At 39.6% G+C, this 23,603-nt stretch overlaps 2 protein-coding genes across 5 annotated transcripts; one reads left to right on the top strand and one right to left on the bottom strand.

Annotated features, from left to right (window-relative positions):
* Nucleotides 1-64: 64 nt before the first annotated feature.
* Nucleotides 65-16,828, top strand: parp2 (poly (ADP-ribose) polymerase 2). 2 transcript variants are annotated; one of them, XM_061839969.1, is made up of 18 exons: nucleotides 65-289; nucleotides 1,503-1,712; nucleotides 1,786-1,959; nucleotides 5,013-5,083; nucleotides 5,193-5,243; nucleotides 5,327-5,423; nucleotides 5,505-5,580; nucleotides 5,674-5,776; nucleotides 6,140-6,293; nucleotides 6,803-6,941; nucleotides 7,021-7,084; nucleotides 8,611-8,748; nucleotides 8,819-8,946; nucleotides 9,018-9,117; nucleotides 11,212-11,310; nucleotides 11,383-11,507; nucleotides 15,218-15,388; nucleotides 16,689-16,828. In XM_061839969.1, the coding sequence occupies exons 1-18, from the start codon at nucleotides 220-222 to the stop codon at nucleotides 16,744-16,746; spliced, it is 2,028 nt and encodes a 675-aa protein (XP_061695953.1). In that variant the 5' UTR covers nucleotides 65-219; the 3' UTR covers nucleotides 16,747-16,828. The 2 variants fall into 2 exon arrangements, with proteins under 2 accessions (XP_061695953.1, XP_061695954.1); XM_061839970.1 differs by lacking the exon at nucleotides 16,689-16,828 and having other exon boundaries at nucleotides 15,218-15,548.
* On the bottom strand, nucleotides 16,739-22,887 carry si:ch211-284o19.8 (protein lifeguard 1). 3 transcript variants are annotated; one of them, XM_061840020.1, is made up of 6 exons: nucleotides 21,258-22,887; nucleotides 19,293-19,578; nucleotides 18,702-18,902; nucleotides 17,759-17,887; nucleotides 17,538-17,604; nucleotides 16,739-16,941 (listed from the first exon to the last, which is right to left on the bottom strand). In XM_061840020.1, the coding sequence occupies exons 2-6, from the start codon at nucleotides 19,575-19,577 to the stop codon at nucleotides 16,739-16,741; spliced, it is 885 nt and encodes a 294-aa protein (XP_061696004.1). In that variant the 5' UTR covers nucleotide 19,578; nucleotides 21,258-22,887. The 3 variants fall into 3 exon arrangements, with proteins under 3 accessions (XP_061696004.1, XP_061696005.1, XP_061696003.1); XM_061840021.1 differs by having other exon boundaries at nucleotides 17,538-17,601; XM_061840019.1 differs by having other exon boundaries at nucleotides 16,807-16,941; nucleotides 17,538-17,681; nucleotides 21,258-22,876.
* Between the last annotated feature and the right edge of the window lie 716 nt (nucleotides 22,888-23,603).

Here is a 23,603-nt window from a genome sequence, read left to right as displayed (position 1 = left end):
AGTTTGAGCCTCATTACGCATGCGCTCAGTGATTCCTTCTCGTTTCCGAAAACGTCGACGTGAAGCATCTGTCTTTCTTTGACTATCAATGGTGTCGCCGGCTGACTAACAAGGAAGTGGAAGTTTCCCGCCCACTTTTTAACTCAGTGGGCTTTGTTTATGCTCCGCAGTTTGGAATTAATATTGTGCGATTAATAATAATACATTTTACTAACCGTTATGCGGCGGTCAGCAAGAAGTGCAAAAAGCAGAACTTTGCCACAAAATGAAGAAACCCAGTCTGAGAAAGGTGAGTGTTCGCTTTTTAGCTGCCATTAATGCCGTGGTCCACAAAATACCCTTGACTGGCGTTAACATGTTACAGATATAATCTAAATATGTGATGGTTTTTTTTTTGTTATTTAAGTGGTTATGTCTGCGGAGCGCTTGGTGTTCGTGTTAACTTTTTTTTTAAACGTGAACACAATGAACGTGAAGACAACGCGTTCAAAATAGTACGACATGAACGGACACTCTTAATGACGTTTATTGTAATTATGACGTTGTGATTCATTGATATTCTACTTGTATGGAATAGAACTGTGACTCAAAGATTGTCTAAAGCCAGTTTGGCATTGTAAATGAGAGTCAGTTCACAACTGCCTCACATAGACAAATAATTATTTAGTTTTTAAGAGCATCCAAAATATTTTAAACTTAAATTAAGATATAAAATAAGAACTCTTGAGATACAATCATTTTATAACCTCCAGTAAATTTCAGTAATGAGCACTGTCAGTCTTATTGTCTACCACTGAACTATTAATAGTACCTAAAATCTTTTACTACTCAGTGGTCATGCTTAACCATGAAGGTACCAAAAATGGTTCTTTTCCTGATTATGTGCTTAAGGTATTTGAAATAGTTCATCTATCCATTTTCCAAACCACTTCTCCTTACAAGGATCACGCCAGTGCATCCCAGCTAACTTCTGGTGAAAGTTGGACTCCACCCTGATTTGGTCATCAGTCAGTCACAGGGCACATGTGTGATACTGAGCGGGGATCTTGTCTCATGCTGCCCGCACCATTGTCGGGGGTGTGTACCACTACACCTTCAGTGACTTAAAATTGTCCAATATCTAGTTTTCTCATAAAAATACCAAAGTGGGTCCCAGCCTGGCTATGTCATAAAAGCATCAAAAGTGATTTCCTGGCCAGTTTAGTCATTGTGTTACCTAAAATGTTTCCTTGTCTGCCTAAAAATGATCAATTGTCTGGCTAAGACATGAAAGTGCGTAAATTGCTTCCTCATCCAATTGTACACAGATTACCAAAAATAGTTGATTTTACAGCCAGGTCATAAATATAAAGGTAAGTAATTAATATACCTGAAAATTGTTCTTTGCCTGGCTATATCATAAAGGTACCAAAAATAAAAATTGTTCCTTGCAGAGCTAAGTTGTTAGCATAAAAAAATATTCCTTATACAGCTAACTAAGGTGTTATGTGGCCTGTTGGTAGTATGGCAGTGGCAGGGTGATGAAGGCCAGTGGGAGGCGTACTCTCCATCCGACTGTGCCCTGCTGGACTCGGCCCTGTCCTCAGGGAAGACCAGCATATCCCTGATTTTGGGTTCAGGGTCAGTTTACCAGGTGGACCTGAAAAAGATGGTCCAGGTCAACCCCGTCACTAAGTACAAAAGGAAGATCCGCTCGCAGACGCTAAAAGCAGGTGAGGGTGTTTCTAGTCTCTACAGTCTCTAAAGTTTAAAATATTGACTCTGGTTGTTGTATGATGTTTCCAGAAAGTTCTGATGACACCGGGGGAGACCCAAGTGCTCCCAACGGGGATTCGGTGGTGGTGAAACAGGAAGCAGAGGATAGCGAGGAGCAGTTGTCCAAAGGGAAACGGAAACGAGGCAAGAGCCAGGCCAGCAGCACCGCAGACAAGAGACTCAAGGAAGAGACACCGAGCAAAGGTGCTTCGGATTCACACACCTGGGCGAGTTTGCAAAGATAGGCACAGCCACTGATTCACTTACAAATGCTCGATTGAACTAAAGTGAACAAAACAAACATTATATGTGAGCAACAGTATGGTTTCATGCCTAGAAGGAGTACCACAGATGCATTATTTGCCTTGAGGATGCTTGTGGAAAAGTACAGAGAAAGTCAGAAGGAGCTACATTGTGTCTTTGTAGACCTAGAGAAAGCCCATGACTGAGTACGAACAGAGGAACTGTGGTACTGCATGCCCAAGTCCGGTGTGGTGGAGAAATATGTTAGAATAGTACAGGACATGTATGAGGACAGCAGAACAGCACTGAGATGTGCCGTATGTGTGTCAGAAGAATTTAAGGTGGAGGTGGGACTGCATCAGGGATCTGCTCTGAGCCCCTTCCTGTTTGCGGTAGTAATGCATAGGCTGACAGAGGAGGTTAGACTGGATTCCCTTTGGACCATGATGTTCACAGATGATATTGTGATCTGCAGTGAAAGCAGGGAGCAGTTGGAGAAACAATTACAAAGATGGGGGCACCCACTGGAAAGGAGAGGACTCAAGATTAGCCGAAGTAAAACAGAACATATGTGTGTGAATGAGAGGGGCGAAGGGGGAAGAGTGAAACTCCAGGGAGAAGAGATAGGAAGGGTGGATGACTTCAAGTACTTGGGGTCAACAATACAGAACAATAGAGAGTGTGGTAAGGAAGTGAAGAAATAGGTCCAAGCGGGGTGTAATAGTTGGCTAAGGTGTTTGGTGTTCCATGTGACAGAAGAATCTCCGCTAGGATGAAGGGCAAAGTCTATCAAACAGTGGCGAGGCCGGCCATGATGTACAGATTCGAGACAGTGGCTCTGAAGAAACAACAGGAAGCAGAACTGGAGGTAGCAGAAATGAAGATGCTGAGGTTCTTGCTTGTTGTCAACAGGTTGCATAGGACTAGAAATGAGCTCATTAGAGGGACAGCCAAAGTTGGATGCTTTGGAGACAAGGTTCGAGAAAGCAGACTCCGATGGTTTGGACATGTCCAGAGCCGAGGGAGTGAGTATATTAGTAGAAGGGTGCTGAGGATGGACCTGCCAGGCAAAAGAGTGAGAGGAACACCAAAGAAAAGGTTGATGGATGTTGTGAGGGAGGAAATGAAGACTGTGGGTGTTAGAGAGGAAGATGCAGGAGATAGGGTGAGATGGAAAAAGATGACACGCTTTGGCGACCCCTAATTGGGACAAGCCGAAAGGAAAAGAAGACTACATAAATTGCATAGCCACAACCCACTCCAAGAATGGCTAGCCACACACATAAGAAGTAGGCGTGGGACAGTATCAGGTTCTGACTCTATGAGTAAAAATACCATGGTATTAAAATTAAAGCTCTAAAATCTTCTTTTCCACTTATTCGAGGTTGAGTCAGAATGTCAGTAGCTTTAGCAGGCATGTCCAGACTTCCCTCTTCCCAACCACTTCACCTAGGTCCTTCGGGGGGACCCCGAGGTGGTCACAGGGCAGCTGAGAGACATAGTCTCTCCACCGTGTCCTGGGGGGGTCTCCTCTTAGAGGGACATGCCTGGAACACCTCACCAGAGAGGTGTCCAGGAGTCATCCTATTCAGATGCCCTAGGCGCCCTATCTGGTTCCTCTCAACTGGAGGAGTTCAACTGTCTTGGGGTCTTGTTTACGAGTGAGAGAAGAATGCAATGGGGGATTGAAAGGCAGATGAAGTGTCTGCAGTGATGCGGAATTTTTATCGGTCCGTTGTGATGAATAAGGAGTTAAGCTGAAAGGAGAAACTCTCAATTTACCGGTCAGTCTACATTCCTACTCTCATCGATAATCACAACCTGTGGGCTGTTGCTAAAAGAACAAGGTCCCTGATACAAACAGATGAATTAAGTTTCCTCCGCAGGGTGGGTGTCATCGGCAGAAACTTAGAATGGAGGTATTGCTTCGCCACTTGGAGTAGAGGACACTTTTCTTTTAAAAGCGGCTGCATAAGTAGCCCTTGTAGTTGACATTTTTTATCGTAGTTTAAAGGAGAAATCCAGTGCTTCGTATGAACAGTGTAACCAATAGGCCATGTAATATGTAGCCTATTTTGAATCCTCTCTCATTTAATAGTGTTTTGAGAAAATTTTTGTGGACAATTACGAATTTTCAGGGTCGCTGCCATTTTCGCGAGTCACATGATGTACATGGGCGTATGTGACGTGTTACGTGCCGTTCCAAATGCTGGATTACATGGGACACCATAATGCTCAGCGTTGATTTCTCGGATTTATCCTCATCTGATGAAGACATAGCAGTATCAGTTGATCGGGAAGACGGAGGAATACTTTCATACAGATTTGAACCTGTGGCTGTAATTAATGTTGAATATTGTTTTTTTCGGGCGGAATGACGCTGAGTCTGAAGATCGTAAAATAGCAAAATCCCACGAGCAGGTCATGAATCTCTCTTACTGTAATAAATATAAACGTGTAACATAAGACATCAAATATATTAAAATGTAAATGTACACCTTTTTTTAACCACCCTATGTACCTGTATACAACTATACAATGTGATTTTCTTTTTATATTTCATCTATACCTAAATATAATGCACTCTATTGACTTTTTGAAAATACTTTTGGAAAATTTGGCACATTATATATGATAAATTACGGTACTTGTGCATTTGATTCCTGCACCTGTTATGCTCGTATGAAATCCAAAATATGTTGGATTCACATAGCTGGCATTCAGGTATGAAATCAGAAGTACGTATGATTTGCACGCCTGGTGTTCATGTATATAAATAGACGCGTTTTATGCTCACATCATTAAGTGGAGGGGACATTTGGTTCAAACCTGGCATGCATGTGTGAATTCAATGCTATGTTTGATTCAGATGCATGCCGTGAACATAAAGCATCAAAAGTGCATTTATTTGAGTTTCATATTTCACATCTACCGTGTGAAATAAATGGTGAGTTGGATTTTTACACTTGCCGCAGGGATATTCAAATCAAAGATGTGTTTCATTCTCCCTCCAGAAGTCGTGAAGACTGTGGTCATGAAGGGAAAAGCTCCAGTGGACACGGAATGCAAAGCTAAGCTTGGGAAGGTACCAGTGCTGTCATAAAAGACGCTTAAATTTTATTCTGGGAAGGGTTTGGATTGCGTTTACTACATGCAGGCTGTCTTGTGTCACCATGTTTGTGTCTTCCGGACAGGCTCACGTTTACAGCGAAGGAGCGGACGTTTATGATGTGATGATGAACCAAGTAAATTGCTTTATGGACTTGTTTGAAGCTCAACATATGTCCATCCAAATCGGCTTTTATTTAATTTTAGTTTGCTTCTGTAGACCAACCTTCAGTTCAACAACAACAAATATTACCTAATTCAGCTGCTTGAGGATGACTCGGCCAAGGTGTTTAGTGTGTGGATGAGGTGGGGCAGAGGTGAGTGCCTGGTGGTGTGATGGCATAGAGGCTCGTTTTTGTGGGGGTGTGGACATTTACAGAGTTTTTGTTATTTTTCAGTGGGAAAAGTGGGTCAGTCAAGCCTGACATCCTGCGGTGGAGATCTGCTCAAGGCCAAAGATATCTTCAAAAAGAAGTGAGACAATGGCCGACTTGTTTTGACTTTGCATCAGATGGCATTTTGTATTTTTAATCGTTTTTGTTTTTTTTGTTTTGTTTTTGTCTTCAGGTTCTTTGACAAGACCAAAAATGAGTGGGAACACAGAGCAGGCTTTGAAAAGGTGGCTGGAAAGTACGACATGGTCTACATGGACTACAGCTCAAGTTCAAAAGTATATATATTTTTTGTCTCTCTTTCAAGTGGTTTTACATTGCATTTCTGTAGTTTTTTTACCTTTTTCATTTGATTTTTTTCATTATTTTTCCTAACTTTTATCCTAATGCTTTGTCACTTTTAAATTCCTTTCTTCTTTAAAATCCCCTTTTTCTCATCTTACTCATTTTACCCGTTGTCCCCTTTCCTTATTTTTAAAAAGAACTTTTTTATTTGTTTCCATTTCATCCTCTCTCCTCATTTTGATTTTTTACATTTTAAAATCTTGTTTCCAATATTAATCTGCACCACAAGATTCAATGAATACAAGCACCGTCATGCTTGTCAAATCTTTCCTCGCTATTTATTTTCCTCAATGCAGGAGGAGAAGGAGACCCTGGCAGTCGCCAAAGCGCCAAGCAAGACCTCCAAGCTGAATAAGAAGGTCCAGTCTCTGCTGGAGCTCATCTGTGACATCAAAGCCATGGAAGAGGTGGTGCTGGAGATGAAGTTTGACACTCGCAAGGCTCCTCTTGGTCAGTCCAAAACAATTGCACATGCACATTCTAAGTGCGTTTGACACACATACAACGCTATTCTTGCTATTGCTCGCATTTAAATCCACATACAGTCTGTGGCATTTATTATTCGTGTCTTTGGTGACTTGTTAACACATCTGACTCACAGTTCTGAGAGTCCGATCTCACCTGTGCGGGGTTTGCATGTTCTCCCACCAGGGGTTTTCTCCGGGTACTTGCGTTTCCTTGCACATCCCATAAATGTGCATTGGAAGTTGACTGAAGACTCTAAATTGGCCAATGGTGTGAGTGCAAGTGCAAATGGTTGTTTATTTCTATATGCTCTACAATTGGCTGGCGACCAGTTCTGGGTGTACCTCACCTCTCCAGTCCAAGATCCAGCACGCCTGCCAGGAAAAGTGGTGCAGACAATGGATGGATGGATATTTATGAAGAATTTCCACATACGCTACTGTTTTTTTAAATCTCAATGTTTGCTTATTTTACTCTTTTGTGTTCTACTGTAGGCAAGCTTACCTTGGAGCAAATCAGTGCCGGTTACACAGCTCTCAATAGGATTGAAGCGTGTCTGAAGAGGAAAGATGGTACCCGTGAGCTGGTGGAAGCCTGCAACCAGTTCTACACGCGCATCCCGCATGACTTTGGGTGCGAAGAATACAAATAATAAACTTTATTGTAATAACATAGTTTTCTTTTCAACATTTATTCTTTTATCTCCCTCAAGACTAAAAACACCACCTCTCATTCGGACGGAAGATGAGCTGAAAAAGAAGATTGAGTTGTTAGAGGTAATGTTTTGAGTTCAGAGTCCGATTAATCATGTTTTGACAGTTCTTTAAAAGTGCATGTTTGCAATCACATTTAATCAATAAGAACTTTAATTTGATCAGTGGTCTTTAAAAAGGTTAAAAAAAAGTATTGTGATGTAGCATTTATTGGTGTCTGTAATTTATTAAAAAAATAAATTTGTCAAAGCAGTGACACCTGTGCAGTGACATTATACACTCACACACATATTTAAAATTTACAAAAAGCAACAACAAACCTATCAGTGTTGTAATTTAAAGCTTGCTGCATTTTATGAAATACAAGTCCTCGATAACAAGTCTCATTAACGTCAAATAGGAGTCTATAGGGAAACACATAGTCTTAACTACAGTAGTGGTTCTCAAAGATTTTTTTGCCCCGGCCCCCTTTTGGAGATTAAATTATCCATATTCAATCGACTGCTATCTGAGCGAGACGTGGGGTACACACTGACCTGGTGACTGGCCAACTGCAGTGAATATTTTATCTTCAGTCAAAAACAATTATTCCAGGTTGCAGTACTCTCAAACCCCAGTGTGTAGGTCCTTGGGTGCATGTTTGAACTTACAGTAAGCAAATAGTGAATTGCTGTATTTGTGTTCTGTTGTCAATTTGGCCCAGTTTGGAGTTCTCGGTGAGAGAATCCCAGTTTTTAGTCACTATCTTCAAAAGAAGGAAAGGAGTCTTTTTGATGATGGGAATCTAGATTTGACGGGAAGCTGCTAATTAGGTTTAGGTCAATTAGGCGTCTTCTAGTGATTGTCTCACACAGCAGCTTGGAAAAAAATGGCTTATCAAGTTGTGGGGGAGTCACTGTGGCACCTCAGGTTCCGGAAAGCATGTCCACAAAAGTTGTATAATAAATGGATTGTCTTCAAATAAAAGTCTTAACGAGTATGAATTGTTTTGTACAAGCAATCTTATGACCCATGGTTTGAATATGTTGAGGGAAACGTGTTGTTTGGAGATGAATGGGGTAGAGCACAAAGCAGCCAACTATGCAGCTGCATGGCCTAGTCATTACACATTTAATTAAAGGCACGTGCATGTAAATATTGTACTGCATTGTAACTGTATTGTTGACTATGGAAGGAATCATATCGTATCAGATTTGGATAAGCCGATACTCAAAATCCTCTGACTAGACTCAGATTCTGGCGCAAAACAACGCAATCCCGACATCTCCCGCGTCTGGCATTTTCCCGGTAATTTCCGAGCATTCAGGAAATTAGGAAAGATAGTGACTTTTTCGATATGGACTCAAGTTTTTTTTAACTAGCTCGGAACTAGTTAAAATTCTACTGGCAGGCAGAAACTAGTCAGATTTCCTTGAAGCCTTTTTCACTCTGAGATAGATACAAATACAGTATGAATTGTGGCATTATCGCAATCAGTTGGTACAGTCCAAATGTACCATAGGCCATATTTATACCATCACATCTCCTATATATCCTTTGCATCTGTATTCAAAGTTCATGAAGCTCCCTTTTTGATATATCATGCTCAGGCGCTTAGGGACATCCAGATTGCGGTAAAAATGGTTGAGAGCAGTAGTGAGGACCACGACGAGCATCCTCTAGATCGCCATTACCGTTCTCTCAACTGCCTCCTAGAGCCCCTGGACCCCGTCAGCCAAGAATACAAGGTCCGCATTTTGACTTGGAATACATTTCCACTGGTTTGTCATTGATGTTTTTGACATTTTCCATGTGAAGGTGATCGAAAAGTACCTGCAGTCCACTCACGCCGCCACGCACTGCGACTACACCATGACCGTGATGGACGTCTTTGCTGTGGATCGCGATGGCGAAAGCGGCCACTTCCTGTCGCATATTCACAACAGGTCCGAATAGACTAACGGGTGGTATAACCAAATGGCCGTCTACAACCATAAATGTCTTTTATTTCTGCCAGGATGCTGCTTTGGCACGGGTCCCGTCTCTCCAACTGGGTGGGCATCCTCAGCCAAGGGCTCAGAGTGGCGCCACCTGAAGCCCCTGTCACCGGTTACATGGTAGGAAAAATTATGTTGAGCACAAACCTCCACTAAAGCTTTTATGGAAATGATGAAGGAAGAAATAACATCTAGGACAGTAATCCTACATGCTGTATGTGGGTTCCCTTTAGTGGTATATGAAAGAATCAGTGAATCAAATGAGTAGGCGAGGTAGCAGAAACACTGTAGCCCAAATGACACAAAACATATTACTCTTTGCTGAAGATGTATTGTATTTTTTTTTATCGAAGACATAGTGTGATGGCTAACTTCACATTGTACTGGTTTTCCTTGCCCAACGAATCCAAACAACTGACATGGTGGAAAAATGGTGGAGTTTAATGCTATATCTCAAATTAAGTATTAAATTGTTCCCAGTTTTTCCATCTTCAGAACTTACTTTTAAACATATTTAATGTCATATTTTATGTATTAAGAAAAAAATCATAAAAATTCCTTTACTGAGCCTTCATTTAATGTTCAAAGAGCATAATTTTACAAAGGGCTTACAATTGCATTTTTAAACTTTTGCAGTACATGTGTTAAATGCAGTTCAGCTGTATATAAGTGTTAAGCATGTTATATCTGCACTTAATCTTTTATAACTGATTTAACCTATAACCTTATACAAGTTAACATAAAAAAATGTAATTGAATAATTTCATAAGTATTTTTTTCCCATGCATACTGTGGATTAGAATTGCAATTTTGTTATGGATGATTTTTTTTATAATTTATTTATTTTTTCTTTTATGTAAAATATTTCAAATGTGTATACATTTGTATTTTACATATTTGTATTTATGTATAAATTTTGATTTTGTGTTATATATACACTGCATTATTTTATGTTTATTGGTTTATTTCATTTGCAGTATTTTGTTAGTCATGTTTTTTTCTTTTGTAGTGTTTTTGATATTAAGCATTAAGTTCTAATTTTGTTCTGCGGTATTTCAGGAGTATTTCAGTAGTTCATTCGTTCATCATCCATTCCCCTTATCCTCACTGGGGTCGCGAGCGTATTAGACCGTATCCCTTACGGATCGCCGTAAATAGTAACCAGAAACTCTTGTATGCTCAGAGCCAACAAAGCGAGTATAGCAACGAGTCAATGCTATTACTACTGCCGCCATTGAGCGAACAAAAGAAAAATAACAATGGACAAAGTTCAAGCGTTTGAGCCAGAATACACACAGGCGGAAGTCGACGTGTTGGGAGGGACGTGGCGCTGAACAATAACAGTCCCATGAAATGGACCATGAGATTTGATGCTTTTCTGAGGAGTTGGTTTCGATGTAGAGAATATACAGCAGGCGTGGCCAGACTTTCTTTTTTTGTTCCTCAAGTTGTACTTTCAAGCACTCTGCTTCTAGCGTTCAACCGCGGCGGGTATGGTGGGAGGGGCACAGGGGGGTTTGCATGCGCGCATCGCCGTAAATAGGAACCTGGAACCATTGTGTGCTTACAGATATATATCCATCCATCCATTTTCTTAGCTGCACGATAGTGGCAGGAATGCTGGAGCCTATCCCAGCTGTCAACGGGCAGGAGGCAAGTTTACACACATGCTGACACGGGAGACCATGCCAACTCCACACACGGATGTCCGGGATTTAACAGCTGCGCCACCTTGCTGCCTCATAAAATATGTTGTTGCTTATACAGTATTAGCACGAGTGACTATAACTTAGCAGCTAATAACCAGTAATGATTAGATGCGTGCAAATTTCCCCTGCTGGTGAACGAGCCTCAACTGTGACAGCCACAGCTTTATCCTCTCAGGTTAACTCCATGGGAGGTTAAAGAAGAAGAAATTTGGGTGCGTTTTCTCAGTTTTGTTGCACAACACGTCGGCATCTTGGCTTAGCTAGAACAAATTGTCGGTAATACTCGGCACCGGCGATGTCAGAGTCGGAGTCAAGGATGTTTCTTCCGCGTTTGGCTGTGAAAGCTGGCACACATCCAGATTTTGCTTGGATTTCAAAAATATTCTTTTTTTTTCAATTAATGTCCAAAATATATATAATAATAATATTACTTCACATTGGAGGGTTTATTGTACATGTGAATTTTGGGGAGAGTCTTCTTTTAAAACTGTTTTCAATGTTGCAGTTTGGCAAGGGCATCTACTTCGCCGACATGTCTTCCAAGAGCGCCAACTACTGTTTTGCCAGGAACCACAACCAAGTCGGATTGCTGCTGCTTTGCGAGGTATCAAGCTTACATGGCCGAGCCTCTTGTTTCTGCATTTGTTCAAATGGTCACTGATGTTTGTATGTGCAGGTCGCCCTGGGAGACAGTAACGAGCTCCTGGATGCAGACTATAATGCCAACAACCTTCCAGTGGGCAAACACAGTACAAAAGGCATCGGGCAAACCGGACCCGATCCCCAGAATTTTGTCACTCTGTGAGTAGTCATTTTCAATGCTCCATGTCCCTCAAGGGTCAGTTCTTGGACCCCTCCTGTTCAGCGTGTACATGCTACAAATTCTTCAGAACTTTAATTTTGATAGCTATGCAGATGACACACAGTTATATTTAGCAGTGTCTCCAGATGACTACAGTTCAATTGAGGTATTGTGCCACTGTCTAAAGCAGATAAATAATTGAATGAGCCAAAAAATTTTTCAACTAAATCAAAACAAAACGACGACAATTGCTTTTTTGCAATAAAGAAAAGAGAATTATTGTTAGTAAACACCTGGACTCTCTGCCTTTAAAAAACAAAGACCAAGTCTGAAACCTTGGTGTTCTGATAGATTCCGAACTGACTTTCAACTGTCATATTAAATCACTTACTAAAACTGCTCTTTACCATCTGAAGAGCACGTCCAGAGTGAAGGCTTGCATGTGTGAAGCAGACCAGGAAAAGCTCCTCCATGCTTTTATCTCAAGAAGACTTGACTATTGTAATGGTCTTCTGAGTGGACTCAAAAGAGCATTAAACAGCTGCAGCTCATTCAGAATGCTGCATCTCTGGTTTCTCACCAGAACTCCAATTCTAGACTCCTTACACTGGCTCCCAGTCAGCTTTCGAAGAGATTTTAAAGTTCTGCTACTGGTCCATAAATCACCAAATGGTTTAGGTCCTGAATACATGAGAGAAATGCTAATGGAATATAAATTCAGTAGGGCTCTGAGATCGACAGACTCCGGTCAAATAGTTAAACACAGAGTCCAAAGCAAACATGAAAACCAGCAGCATTTAGATATTATGCCTCACACAAATGAAATAAGTTGGCAACAGAAGTGGCGTCAGCTCCAAATGTGAATGATTTTAAATCCAGGTTAAAGGTTCTTCTTTTCTCTCATGCTTTTTAGAGTATTTCCATCTTTAAATATTTTTTGCACTGTATGCCCTTATTTTTTTTATGTTTTATGTCTTTATTTTTAAATTCTTCTAATCATGTAAACCTTACCTTTGTTACCTTATGTATGAAATGTGCCATACAAATAAATGAGCTTAGCTTTTTTTCAGCAATGGAGTCTCGCGCGATGAGTGTGCATCCAGGCCTTGGTGGCGGATTTAATTACTCACTGTTTTCCTTGTGACAACAGTACCAGCTAATTCTAGGTCTTTTTAGAGCTCTCCATTGGTGGTCCTTGATTCTGAGACAACTCCCGATTATTCTTTGCGCTCCACTAATCTTATGAAGAGCACCTGAATGAGGCACAATTATGGTGGTATGGTTGGGTTTCCACTCATGTATTGTGGGCCCAACAACTTAGATATAACCAATGCCATTGTTATGTTTTGCAATAATTAGTTTGGGATGGTTTTGAGACAGCTCTCTGACCCATTGTGTGTCTGAACTCAAATCAAACCTTGGCAATGAGTCATTTTTGTCAACCATCAATTAGAACTGAATCAGCCGATCTTCATTTGGACTGACATGGGGCTGTTGCTGTTTGACTATTGATATCTTATAGGTGTTGTTTTGGTTTTCCACTGCCTTTTTTCACCTTCCCTAATATGCTCAATACCTTTTGCCTGTGTCATTTCACATTATTACACACAACTTAATTTCTGCGCTTATTTGTATGTGTCGATTCCTTTTGTTGTTCCCAACATCTGGTGAAACTTTCTGCTCAATGGCACCTTTGGAAATATATTTAGTGAGATAAATGGGGAGGTGTTAAATGCCTAATAGCAGCCACTATACAGTATGCTTTTGGGTCAATTTGACCTTTGGCATGTTCACCTTACTGTTATGTCCATTTATTAACCAGTCAATAGTAATAGAAATTATGTTCAATTAACCATCTGCAGCATTCAGTTACAGTGGCTTGTGAAAGTATTTGGCCCCCTTGAAGTTTTTCAACCATTCGCCACATTTAAGGCTTCAAATATAAATAAACAATTAAATAAGATTTCTTGGATATTTTATACATTTTTAACAAAAAAAATGAAAAGTGGGGCGTGCAATATCATTCGGCCCCTTTACTTTCAGTGCAGCAAACTCACTCCAGAAATTCAATGAGGATCTCTGAATGATCCAATGTTGACTGATGATGATAAATAGTATCCACCTGTGTGTAATCAAGTCTCCGTATAAATGCACCTGCTCTGTGATAGTCCCAGGGTTCTGTTTAAAGTGCAGAGAGCTTCATAAAGACCAAGGAACACGCCAGGCAGGTCCGAAATACTTTAGTGGAGAGGTTTAAAGCCGGATTTGGATACAAAAAGATTTCCCAAGCTTTAAACATCTCAAGGAGCACTGTGCAAGCAATCATATTGTAATGGAAGGAGTATCAGACCACTGCAAATCTACCAAGACCCAGGCGTCCCTCTAAAGTTTCACCTTGAACAAGGAGAAGACTGATCAGAGATGCAGCCAAGAAGGCCCATGATCACTGTGCATGGATTGCAGAGATCTACAGCTGAGGTGGGAGAGTTTGTGTTTGGACAACAATCAGTCATACACTGCACAAATCTGGCCTTTATGGAAGAGTGGCAAGAAGAAAGACATTTCTCAAAGATATCCATACAAAGTCTCATTTAAAGTTTGCCACAAGCCACCTGAGAGACACACCAAACATGTGGAAGACGATGCTCTGGTCAGATGAAACTAAGATCCAACTTTTTGCCCACAATGCAAAATGATATGTTTGGCGTAAAAGGAACACAGCTCATCACCCTGAACACACCATCCCCACTGTCAAACATGGTGGCGGCAGCCTCATGGTTTGGGCCTGCTTTTCTTCAGTAGGGACAGGAAAGATCGTTCAAATTGATGGGAAGATGAATGGAGCCAAATACAGGACCATTCTGGAAGAAACCTGTTGGAGTCCGCACAAGACTTGAGACTGGGATGGAGATTTATCTTCCCACAGGACAATGATACAAAACATAAAGCAAAATCTACAATGGAATGATTCACAAATAAACATCCAGGTGTTAGAATGGCCAAGTCAAAGTCCAGACCTATATCCGATCGAGAATATGTGGGCAGAGTTGAAGACTGCTGTTCACAAACGCTCTCCATCCAATCTCACTGATCTTTAGCTGTTTTGCAAGGAAGAATGGGCAAGAATTTCACTCTCTCGATGTTCAAAACTGATAGAGACATACCCCAAGCTACTTGCAGCTGTAATTGCAGCAAAACGGGGCGCTACAAAGTATTAATGAGAGGGGGCCAAATAATATTGCGCGCCACTTTTCAGCTTTTTACTTGTTAAAAAACTTTAAAATATCCAATACATTTCGTTCTACTCATGATTGTGTCCCACTTGTTGATTCTTGACAAATTTTAATTTTATATCTTTATATTTGAACTCTGAAATGTGGCAAAAGTTTGAAAAGTTCGAGAGGGCTGAATACTTTCACAAGGCACCGCATATTCCTGGGCCAGTTTGGCACAGGGTTTGGTCAAGCCTCCTTTTACTTTAATTTGTCGGGAACAGCAATAACGTAATGTTACTCGTCAGTTTGACCCAGTAAAACAGTAATTATCTTTTGAAACCCTCTGTTACATTCATTTTTCAGGAACAGCAATAATTTCCCTGGGTCAATTTGATCTGGGGACACGATGGCCATTCCTGAGAAATGGACGTTCATTCATTTTTTATTTTTTTTTTATTTTTTTAATTAATTAATTTATTTATTTATGTTTTCAGTAACGACATGATGGTCCCGATGGGTCCCGGGGTTAAGAGGACCCTGAAGACGGCCGGGTCGTCCACGGGTGGCAATTATTCGCTGCTGTACAACGAGTTCATTGTGTACAACCCGGCTCAGACCCGCATGCGCTACCTGCTGCGTGTACACTTCAACTACACCTCCTTATGGTGACCTCAACATTTATGCGAATGTGTCTTTATGGAACAGTGTGATGGTGTTTTGGAACTTTTTACTGATTATTAATGTGCCTCAAATGAAGGAATGTTGCAATAAATTCAACTGTTATCATCCAAAATATATCAGTAATACATATTAGTACATATTAAAGCTGGGAAAACTTTGTAAATGATTTATTTATTGATTTTTATTTTTTTTAATAACTGAAAAAAAACTTGCATTTGAAAACAGTTCTGTAGACTTTTGTAGATAAACTCTCTTGTGGGGATTGTGACAATTTATTGTGTGGATTTACGAAATTGACCATTTGACTCCCTAATTCTTGTGAAACCCTCATCCTACTTGTAAGTCGTAACTCAGACTTGAAACCTGAGTTGGAAACGCCAGGTTAGTCCTAAAATGGTAATTTGAAACCTTAATCATAGTTTGAAACCTTAATTTCAAAACCTTTCCCTAGTTTGAAACCATGAGCTAGAATGGCAACCTGAATTTGAAACCCTAAAAGCAGCTTCAACCCCTAACTTAAATTCTTGATTTTAATCAAAGGTGGAAACCTTCCCAACCCCAGCTTCAAACCTTTATTTTAAACTCTGACCCAGGCTTGAAACCTGACCCGTAAGAAACCCTAACTAGAAGTCATAACTTGGGCTCAAAACATTCCCAGCTCCTATCTTGAAACCGTCATTTGAAACCATCACCCTAGTTTGAATCCCTGAGCCGAACTGGAAACCTGACATTAAAACCCCATCTTGAAACTTTAACCCTAGTCAGAAACCCAAATGCAGGCTTGAAAGCCCAACTTGAAATTCTTAAAGCATCTTGAAACCCCAATTTGAATTCCTGACCCTAGCAGAAAACCTTTACTTGAATGCTTAATCCTAGTTTGAAACCTTATCCCAATCTTGGACAAATTTGGTAATTATAAGCCTTTCTTAAAAATTATTTAAAATCCTAACTCTAGTTTGAAACGCTGAGCCAGACTGGAATTGTGACTTGGAAAGCTTAATTTGAACTCTTAACTCAATCTTCAAACCTTATCTGAATTCGTCATCGGAGGTTGAAATGCTCTCTTGAAAACATGACCCCCAGTCTGGAAAACTGACTTTGAACTACTATTCCTTTGTTGAAACACTGAACCTAGTTTGAATCCTTTCCACAAGTTTGAAAGTGTAGTTTGGAAACCCTTAAACGTATTGTATTAATCAAAATATTGAACATTTGTTGACATATAAGATAAAAGCTTGAATGATTTTTCGTTGGATGTTCTTGGTCCCTTTTTACTCATTTCAGGAACCTTGATGAGCAATTGAACACCTGCTCATTCTTCACAGCCACAAATGTCAAATGAAGCTGGACACGAGAGACTGAAAGCCATGGGAAGGTGGTGGTGGTGGTTTTTGCGTGCGTTTCAGTTTCTGCTCATCAGGTAGATGAAGATGAGCATGATGTCCAGGTAAATCGTGAGTGCCGCAGTCACATACTCCTCGGGGTCTAGGCGGTAGCTCAGCATGCCCATCATCAACTGGCAGTCGGCCATCAGGAACTGACATGGGAGCACCGCAGGGAGATGACATTCTTTACATCCTAGTACAGGTTTGAGACCCTACTTACTACGTATGCCGAAATTTGGAAACCTTAGCCTCTGTGGAATTTGAAAACCCAAAACTTGAAACCCAAACAAAGCTTTAACCTCGACTTGAAACCTGAATTTGAAAACCCGATGCTGGCTTGGAACAATAACTGTGTCTAGAACCTAGGTTGGTAATGCAAAATTGAACACCAATTAAAAAAAAAAATACTTGAAAAATAAACATCCCCATTGAAACTAATCTTGGCAAGAATGTTGAATTTAAAAGAATCTCAAAACCTCATCCGATACACTAACACTTTGAATGCCTATTTTAAAACACTAACCCAGTCTTAAAGTTCTACATTGACACCTTCATCCAGGCTTGAAACCTTAACTTCAAACCATCACAACTGTGGGAAACCTAACCCTTACTTAAAACCATAACCTAACTTGAAATTGTGACTGAGCAAAGTAATGTAGAGCTGATATTTTTTTTCTGAGCAACTTCTTGAAACCCCATTTTCACATATACTGCACTGCATGTTGCAACAAGTCATGAGTATTCTTACCACAGAGTACAGCAGGGCCCCCAAACAGCCGTAACAAACTTGAGTGATGTACACGTAGTAGAAGCTGCTAAACACACAGAACATCACCAAGTCCACCACCATGATGAGCAGAAGGCCATAACAGCAGGAGAAATCGTAGCGGGTCTGCATGCACGCGGCGTAATCAACAGGTTAACAGGGTGGTATTCATAGAACTCGTCAAGTCCCTGGTCAAACCTGACCTGTGCCGAGAAGGCGATGATGGTGAGGGAGACGGCCAAGGTGGTTGCCATGGCAATGATCACGGCACGGGTGTCATGGTAGGAGGCCATGGCACCCACCACGTATGAGAGGCTCAACGTCACAATGGCCTGAGAATGTAAAAAAAAAAAGAAAAAATTAATATTGGCCTGAAACTCTACCTTCAAACCTAAATCTGCCTTGAAACCTTCACCTTTGTTTAATACATTAACCCAGGCTTCAAACATTGACATGCAAACACTAACCTTGGTTTAAAACCAAATTGAAATCGTCATTTCAAATCCGTACCTTAGTTTTATAAAGTTACGGTGCCTTAAAACCCTAATAAAAAGCACCAAATTCTAACCCCCATTTTAAAATTTGACCTGGTTTTAAGACTTCCACCTTGAAAGCCTAACCCTTCCATGAAAGCCTAATTTGAAAGTCCAACACTGTTTTCAAACACTAGTTTGAAACTTGAAGTCTGGTTTGAAACCATACTTTGTCACCCTCACCTTAGCTTGAACCTCAAAGTCATGCTTGAAACCCAACTTTGAAAACCTAGCCCTTGTTGAAAATCCCAAGTCACTTTTGAAACCCTTACTTAAAAAACCATAATTTGAAAACTGAATCCTGCTTTGAAACAGGACATTAAAACCTAACCCTCTCTTGAAACCTTAACTTGAAACCTTAACCCTGTCTTGAAACTCTAAGAAAACCTAACACTGGCTGGATAGCATAATTTGAAACCCTTGTTTAAAAGCTTAACCCAGGTTTGAAACTTAACCCTGCTCTAGAACTGCACACTTAATGTCTGTACTGACATTTTTATTACTTCCAGGGAGCCATGGACTTGTGAGAGACAGTCAAAGAGAAAACAAAATAGAAGTGTTCCATGAAGAACCCCATAACAGTATACCATTTGAGGCATAGAGAGGAACCCACCAGACCGATGATGTTCCAGGGGAATTTCCGCCGGAGGGACTTTGCGAAGTTGAGCGGGATGCTGACCAGGACAAAGATGATGAAGGAGCTGACGTAGATCCAAATGTTCTTCTGCACCGCCTTCCTCACAACAGTGGAGAAGGTGAACACGCACACCACACTGAACGTGAACACCAGCTGCAGCGTCAGGATACAGAAAACCTGCGGGGGGGGTGCCCAGACACTACATCAAACCACTGAACTTGATGTCTTAGCAAATGCAACGGTAAAGTGAGAGTGTTTTATGAGAGAGCATTTTAATATTCAGAGAATGAAGGTCTATTTTTTTTTTTTTTTCAGAAAGTCTTACAACGATGACAAAAAGGAAAGTAAATAATGCAAGAGAAAACTTACAAATTGAAGCGAATACAAATGAAGTGTTTAAATCATGAAATAATTTTACAGGAAAAAAATTTTGGAATCTTGGAATATTTTTTGGCGGCGGGGGGAAGAAATAGTAAAAGAAAAGGTGCAATAAGTGAAGGTTCAAGCTATTGTTGTGACCAATTTTGCGACTTTTTGTCATTGGTGCCGTTCCAGGCGTCAACCAACCTTACGAACAAAGGCCCTCCTGACCGTCTTGTCTTCGAAAGCCGACGTCTCGGCCAGCGGGACGTCCTCCGCCTGACCCTCCGATTTGGTCTCGGGGGCGGACTCGTCTCCTTCCATGTCCCCTTCGGCTCCTGTCGTTTCATCTTTGGGCTCGCCGTCCTCTATCACGTCTTGGGGGTAAGGTGGCGGCTCCTGCTGTATCGATTCATCGTACAGTGGGGGCGGCAGTTGAGTAGACAAATCGGAACCCGAGGGCTCAAACATAGTCTCTCCTTGATCTGACATTCTAGAGGTAGAAATGGAAAAAAAACAAACAAAAAAACAACCCCAAACCATTTTTGGTCACTTGGGCTCAATATACCAAGCATCAATAGCACAACAAAGTATCCTTTTATTGGCGTTGTCCCTCATAAAAATGGCTATTTGGGGATTATAAATTTAAAGAATGTTTAAATTGTGTGTGAATGCGAAGGGCTAAGGATGAACCAAAATTCCACGGAATTAACTGAATTGTTGAAATATACAATGAAGTTGGGACATTGTTTAGAACGGAAATAGAAGCACAAAAATCAATGATTTGTAAAATGTTTTCAACTCATACTCAAGTAAATACACTAGACAAGATTAAAAAAAATTATACCCAATCATGAGATTCCCTGTTTCCAATTAACCTGTTCATCTGTGGAATGTTCCGAACAAGCTTTTTATTGCCCATCTCACCTTTTTAGGAAGCTGTTCCAGGCATCTCTCTCTCTCTCTCTCTCTCTCTCTCTCTCTCTCTCTCTCTCTCTCCTCTCTCTCTCTCTCTCTCCTCTCTCTCTCTCTCTCTCTCTCATGCCCGCAGATATAAAGTTGCGTGTGTGTGTTCTGTTTATGAGTGTACCCCTTTAGGAGCGGAGGGGGGTGGTGTGAGGTAAACTAGGAAGTAGAAGTAGGCTGAGCAGAAGCTCGTTGTTAAAGACTGTATGCTTACGTGTAAAAAAAAAAAAAAATTGGTTTAACACAAAATAAATGACATCTTTCATTATCTATGTATTTCTACTCATAACAAATTTTATGCGCATGAATTTTCGTGCTCGACTGTGCAGATTTGCGAGTGCGATTGCGCAAATCACAGTGACTGGTCCCAACTTCATTGGCATTACAGTTTGAGTCAGTCAGGAAATGTTGAATTGTTAAAAGCGTTGATCAAATAAAGTACATTTGAATTTGATTTAAAGACAGTGGAAATGTGAAACATGGTTGCTCAAGCCTGTGTTGCGTCATGTCGAGAAATTACAAAAGCTGTAATAGTCCGCTGAAAGTTTTGTTTTGACAGCCTTTACTTTTCATTTTGACTGTTGCATTCATTAAGTATTTATTATTATCCTCGATTAAAAGGTCAAGAATATATATACAAAAAAATGAGGCCGTTGAACGGAAACATGCACTTGGAAAACTTTGCATTTAGCAGGAAAAGCACATTTATATATATTTTTTTTAATGATGTGTTTTATCCATATGGTTTAAGTAGATTATTAATGGGGAAATTCATTCATTTAAAAAATGAATTTTGAGACACAGATTATAGCCCATTATATTCAAACTCAATTATTTTTATTATAAAATAGTACATTTTATTTTCCATTTTTATTCATCTTTGAAATCTATTTTATTTATAAAAATCATGACAAATACCACCAAAAATATCAAAAAGATATTACACTTAATGTATATTTAGTGTATTTTTTAATATGTCTTCAAAAAATAAAAAAATATGTGCTCCTTGGAATGTTGAAAAATTAAAAAAAACATTTTCATAAAGAAAGTAAATCAATAATGAGAAAATGCACGATACAAGATAATGTAGACATGTTTGACCACAAAACAAAAATAATCTTTAGTGTACTTTTGCCCCCACAACCAAAAGAATGATGTGCTTTGATTTAATTATTAATCATGAGAAAGTGAGAAAGAAACTCTTACCTTTCTTCCACTGCTTTGTGCGACTAACACAACTCTAAGGTGTGAAACGACTTCCTGACACTTTCATGGGGGAAGTTCAATGCCCCCCGCCCCCAAAAATAAATAAATAAAGAAAAAGTAGAAACTCCACTGCTGCTATTTCACACAGTCACTGCTATTATTACACATTTGCAAGAAATCAAAACCAAAATATTTACAAGTACTGCCACAAACATTGACGGCATTGATGTATAAAGATATTTTATTAAGATATAAAAGTTAGTTTTGCAAAATGAATGTCAACACCTCCACGCAGGCGCACATGAGCACAAGAAAATCCAAATTGAAATCTTATTGACGTTATTGGAGGTGACGCAATATGAAGAAATATCCTGTGGTGTCGCTCACTTTCATCAAGACTTGATGAAACAACTGCTTTTTTTCATGAAATCTGACGTGTAAAAGAACGAAGAGTTCAGGTTATGGGCCCTGCGTAAGCGAAAAAGAACAACCTTGTGTCATATATTCGACACAATTGACTCAAAGTATTTATGTTGAACTAGGGAGCGTTATGACTGTTAGATGGGAAAGCAAAAAGTAAAGCGCATCAGTAAGTGAAATTAAACAAAAAAAATAAGAACAATTAAAAAGTATCTTTAAAAAAAAAAAGTATTTTTTGGGGGGGTGATTAATTTTTATAGTGAGAAATAGAGTTGAAGTCTGAGGGATAATGGTAAAAAAAAAAAATTGCTTTCCAAGAAAAAGAAATTCCAAGAAAAAAAATTTTTTCAACAAGTACTTTTTTGTCAACAAAAAGATTTTGCATATATTACATGTTGTTGTTGCTGCTTTTGAGGAAAAAGAGTCTTCAAGATTTTATATTTATGGGTCAAGGTCTATTATGAGCTGAAAAAGGACAAAATGTTTTATTTGTGTTAAAAGTTTGGCTGATTCTTTTCAAGAAAACCCATTACAGCATTGAAGTAATAAACAAATAGCCATATTAAAAAAATCTATATGTTCAAGATTTTTTTAAAATAATAATAATAAAATATATTTTTTTAAAATTCATGTTTCCTTTTTTTTACAAGAAACAAGCCATATTTCTCAAGATTGTACAGGAGAACATTTTATCTTGGGAAAAAAAATAGTTCAAGTTTTATATTGTATTTTTTAGAAAAAGTATCCATTCATCCGTCTTCTGTACCGCTTATCCTCACTACAGTCGTGGGAAATGCTGGAGCCTATCCCAGCTGACTCTGGTTAAGAGGTGGGGTACACCCTATGCTGGTCGCCACCCAATCGCAGCGCACATACAGCATAAACAAACAACCATTCGCGCTCACATTCACACCTATGGGCAATTTAGAGTCTTCAATTAACCCACCATGCATGTTTTGGGGATGTGGGAGGAAACCCGATTGGCCAGAGAAAATCCACAAACGCACACAGAGAACATGCAAACACCACACAGGAGGGGCTGGGACTTGAACCCCGAAAAAGTATTGTACAGTATCTTCAAAAAAAAAAAAAACTTGGAGGAAAAACAAAATGAAAAAGGTTAATCCCTCCCTCCCAAAAAAAAACAGGTGAGTTCAAACTTTCCCACGCACATGTAACACATTAGAAAAATATAATTTTAATCTCGCAACGGTATGATTTACTATGCAAATTGTCCCCTGTTCCGCACACACACAAACTCACACAAATGTTTTTCCAGGAAAAGTTGCATTTTATCACATTAAGAAAAATATTTTATGAGAATAAAAGTTGTATTTATTTTGGAAAATATGGGTAATATTTTAAGATTAAAGTCATAATTTAACAACTGAGTATAAAAATACCCACACATATCATGCATAACAATGATGCCTTAAATCTCTTTCTTTCTTCATTTTTTTTTCTATATGAAACTTTTTTTTTGCCCTCAGATGATTTTGACATTATTCTTTTTTTTCTTTCATTCATCATTTATCCCTGTGACCCTGCAGTATCAAGTTATCAATGCATATGTAGTACTGTATTTGTTTATACAGATACACACTAGGGGGCAGTATTTCTAGCTAACAAACGGAAATGACGACCAATGGAGGCATGCTTTTTATGTTTGGTGAGAAGATGAATATAGACGTTATCAAAGGCTAAACGTGGGCTTAGGACAAAATCCTAAATTGCTAATTGAACCTAGCTAGCATGTTGCAGTACCTTTTTTGATATTGAAGGCATTATATTTAAAGTGCTTTTAAAGGCAAAAAATGAAGATAAAAAACAGCTTTTAGTTGGCACAAAAAAACAACAGTCATCCACAATCTGCAATTGTGTAAATAAATTCAGAAATACCATAACTGTCGCAAAAAAAACAACCCG

This window comes from Syngnathoides biaculeatus, chromosome 13 (genome assembly GCF_019802595.1).
Source record: "Syngnathoides biaculeatus isolate LvHL_M chromosome 13, ASM1980259v1, whole genome shotgun sequence".
In the NCBI taxonomy this organism is placed as follows: domain Eukaryota; kingdom Metazoa; phylum Chordata; class Actinopteri; order Syngnathiformes; family Syngnathidae; genus Syngnathoides; species Syngnathoides biaculeatus.
The sequence above is the reverse complement of the archived record's forward strand: the minus strand, read 5'-3'. Positions and strand labels throughout refer to the sequence as shown.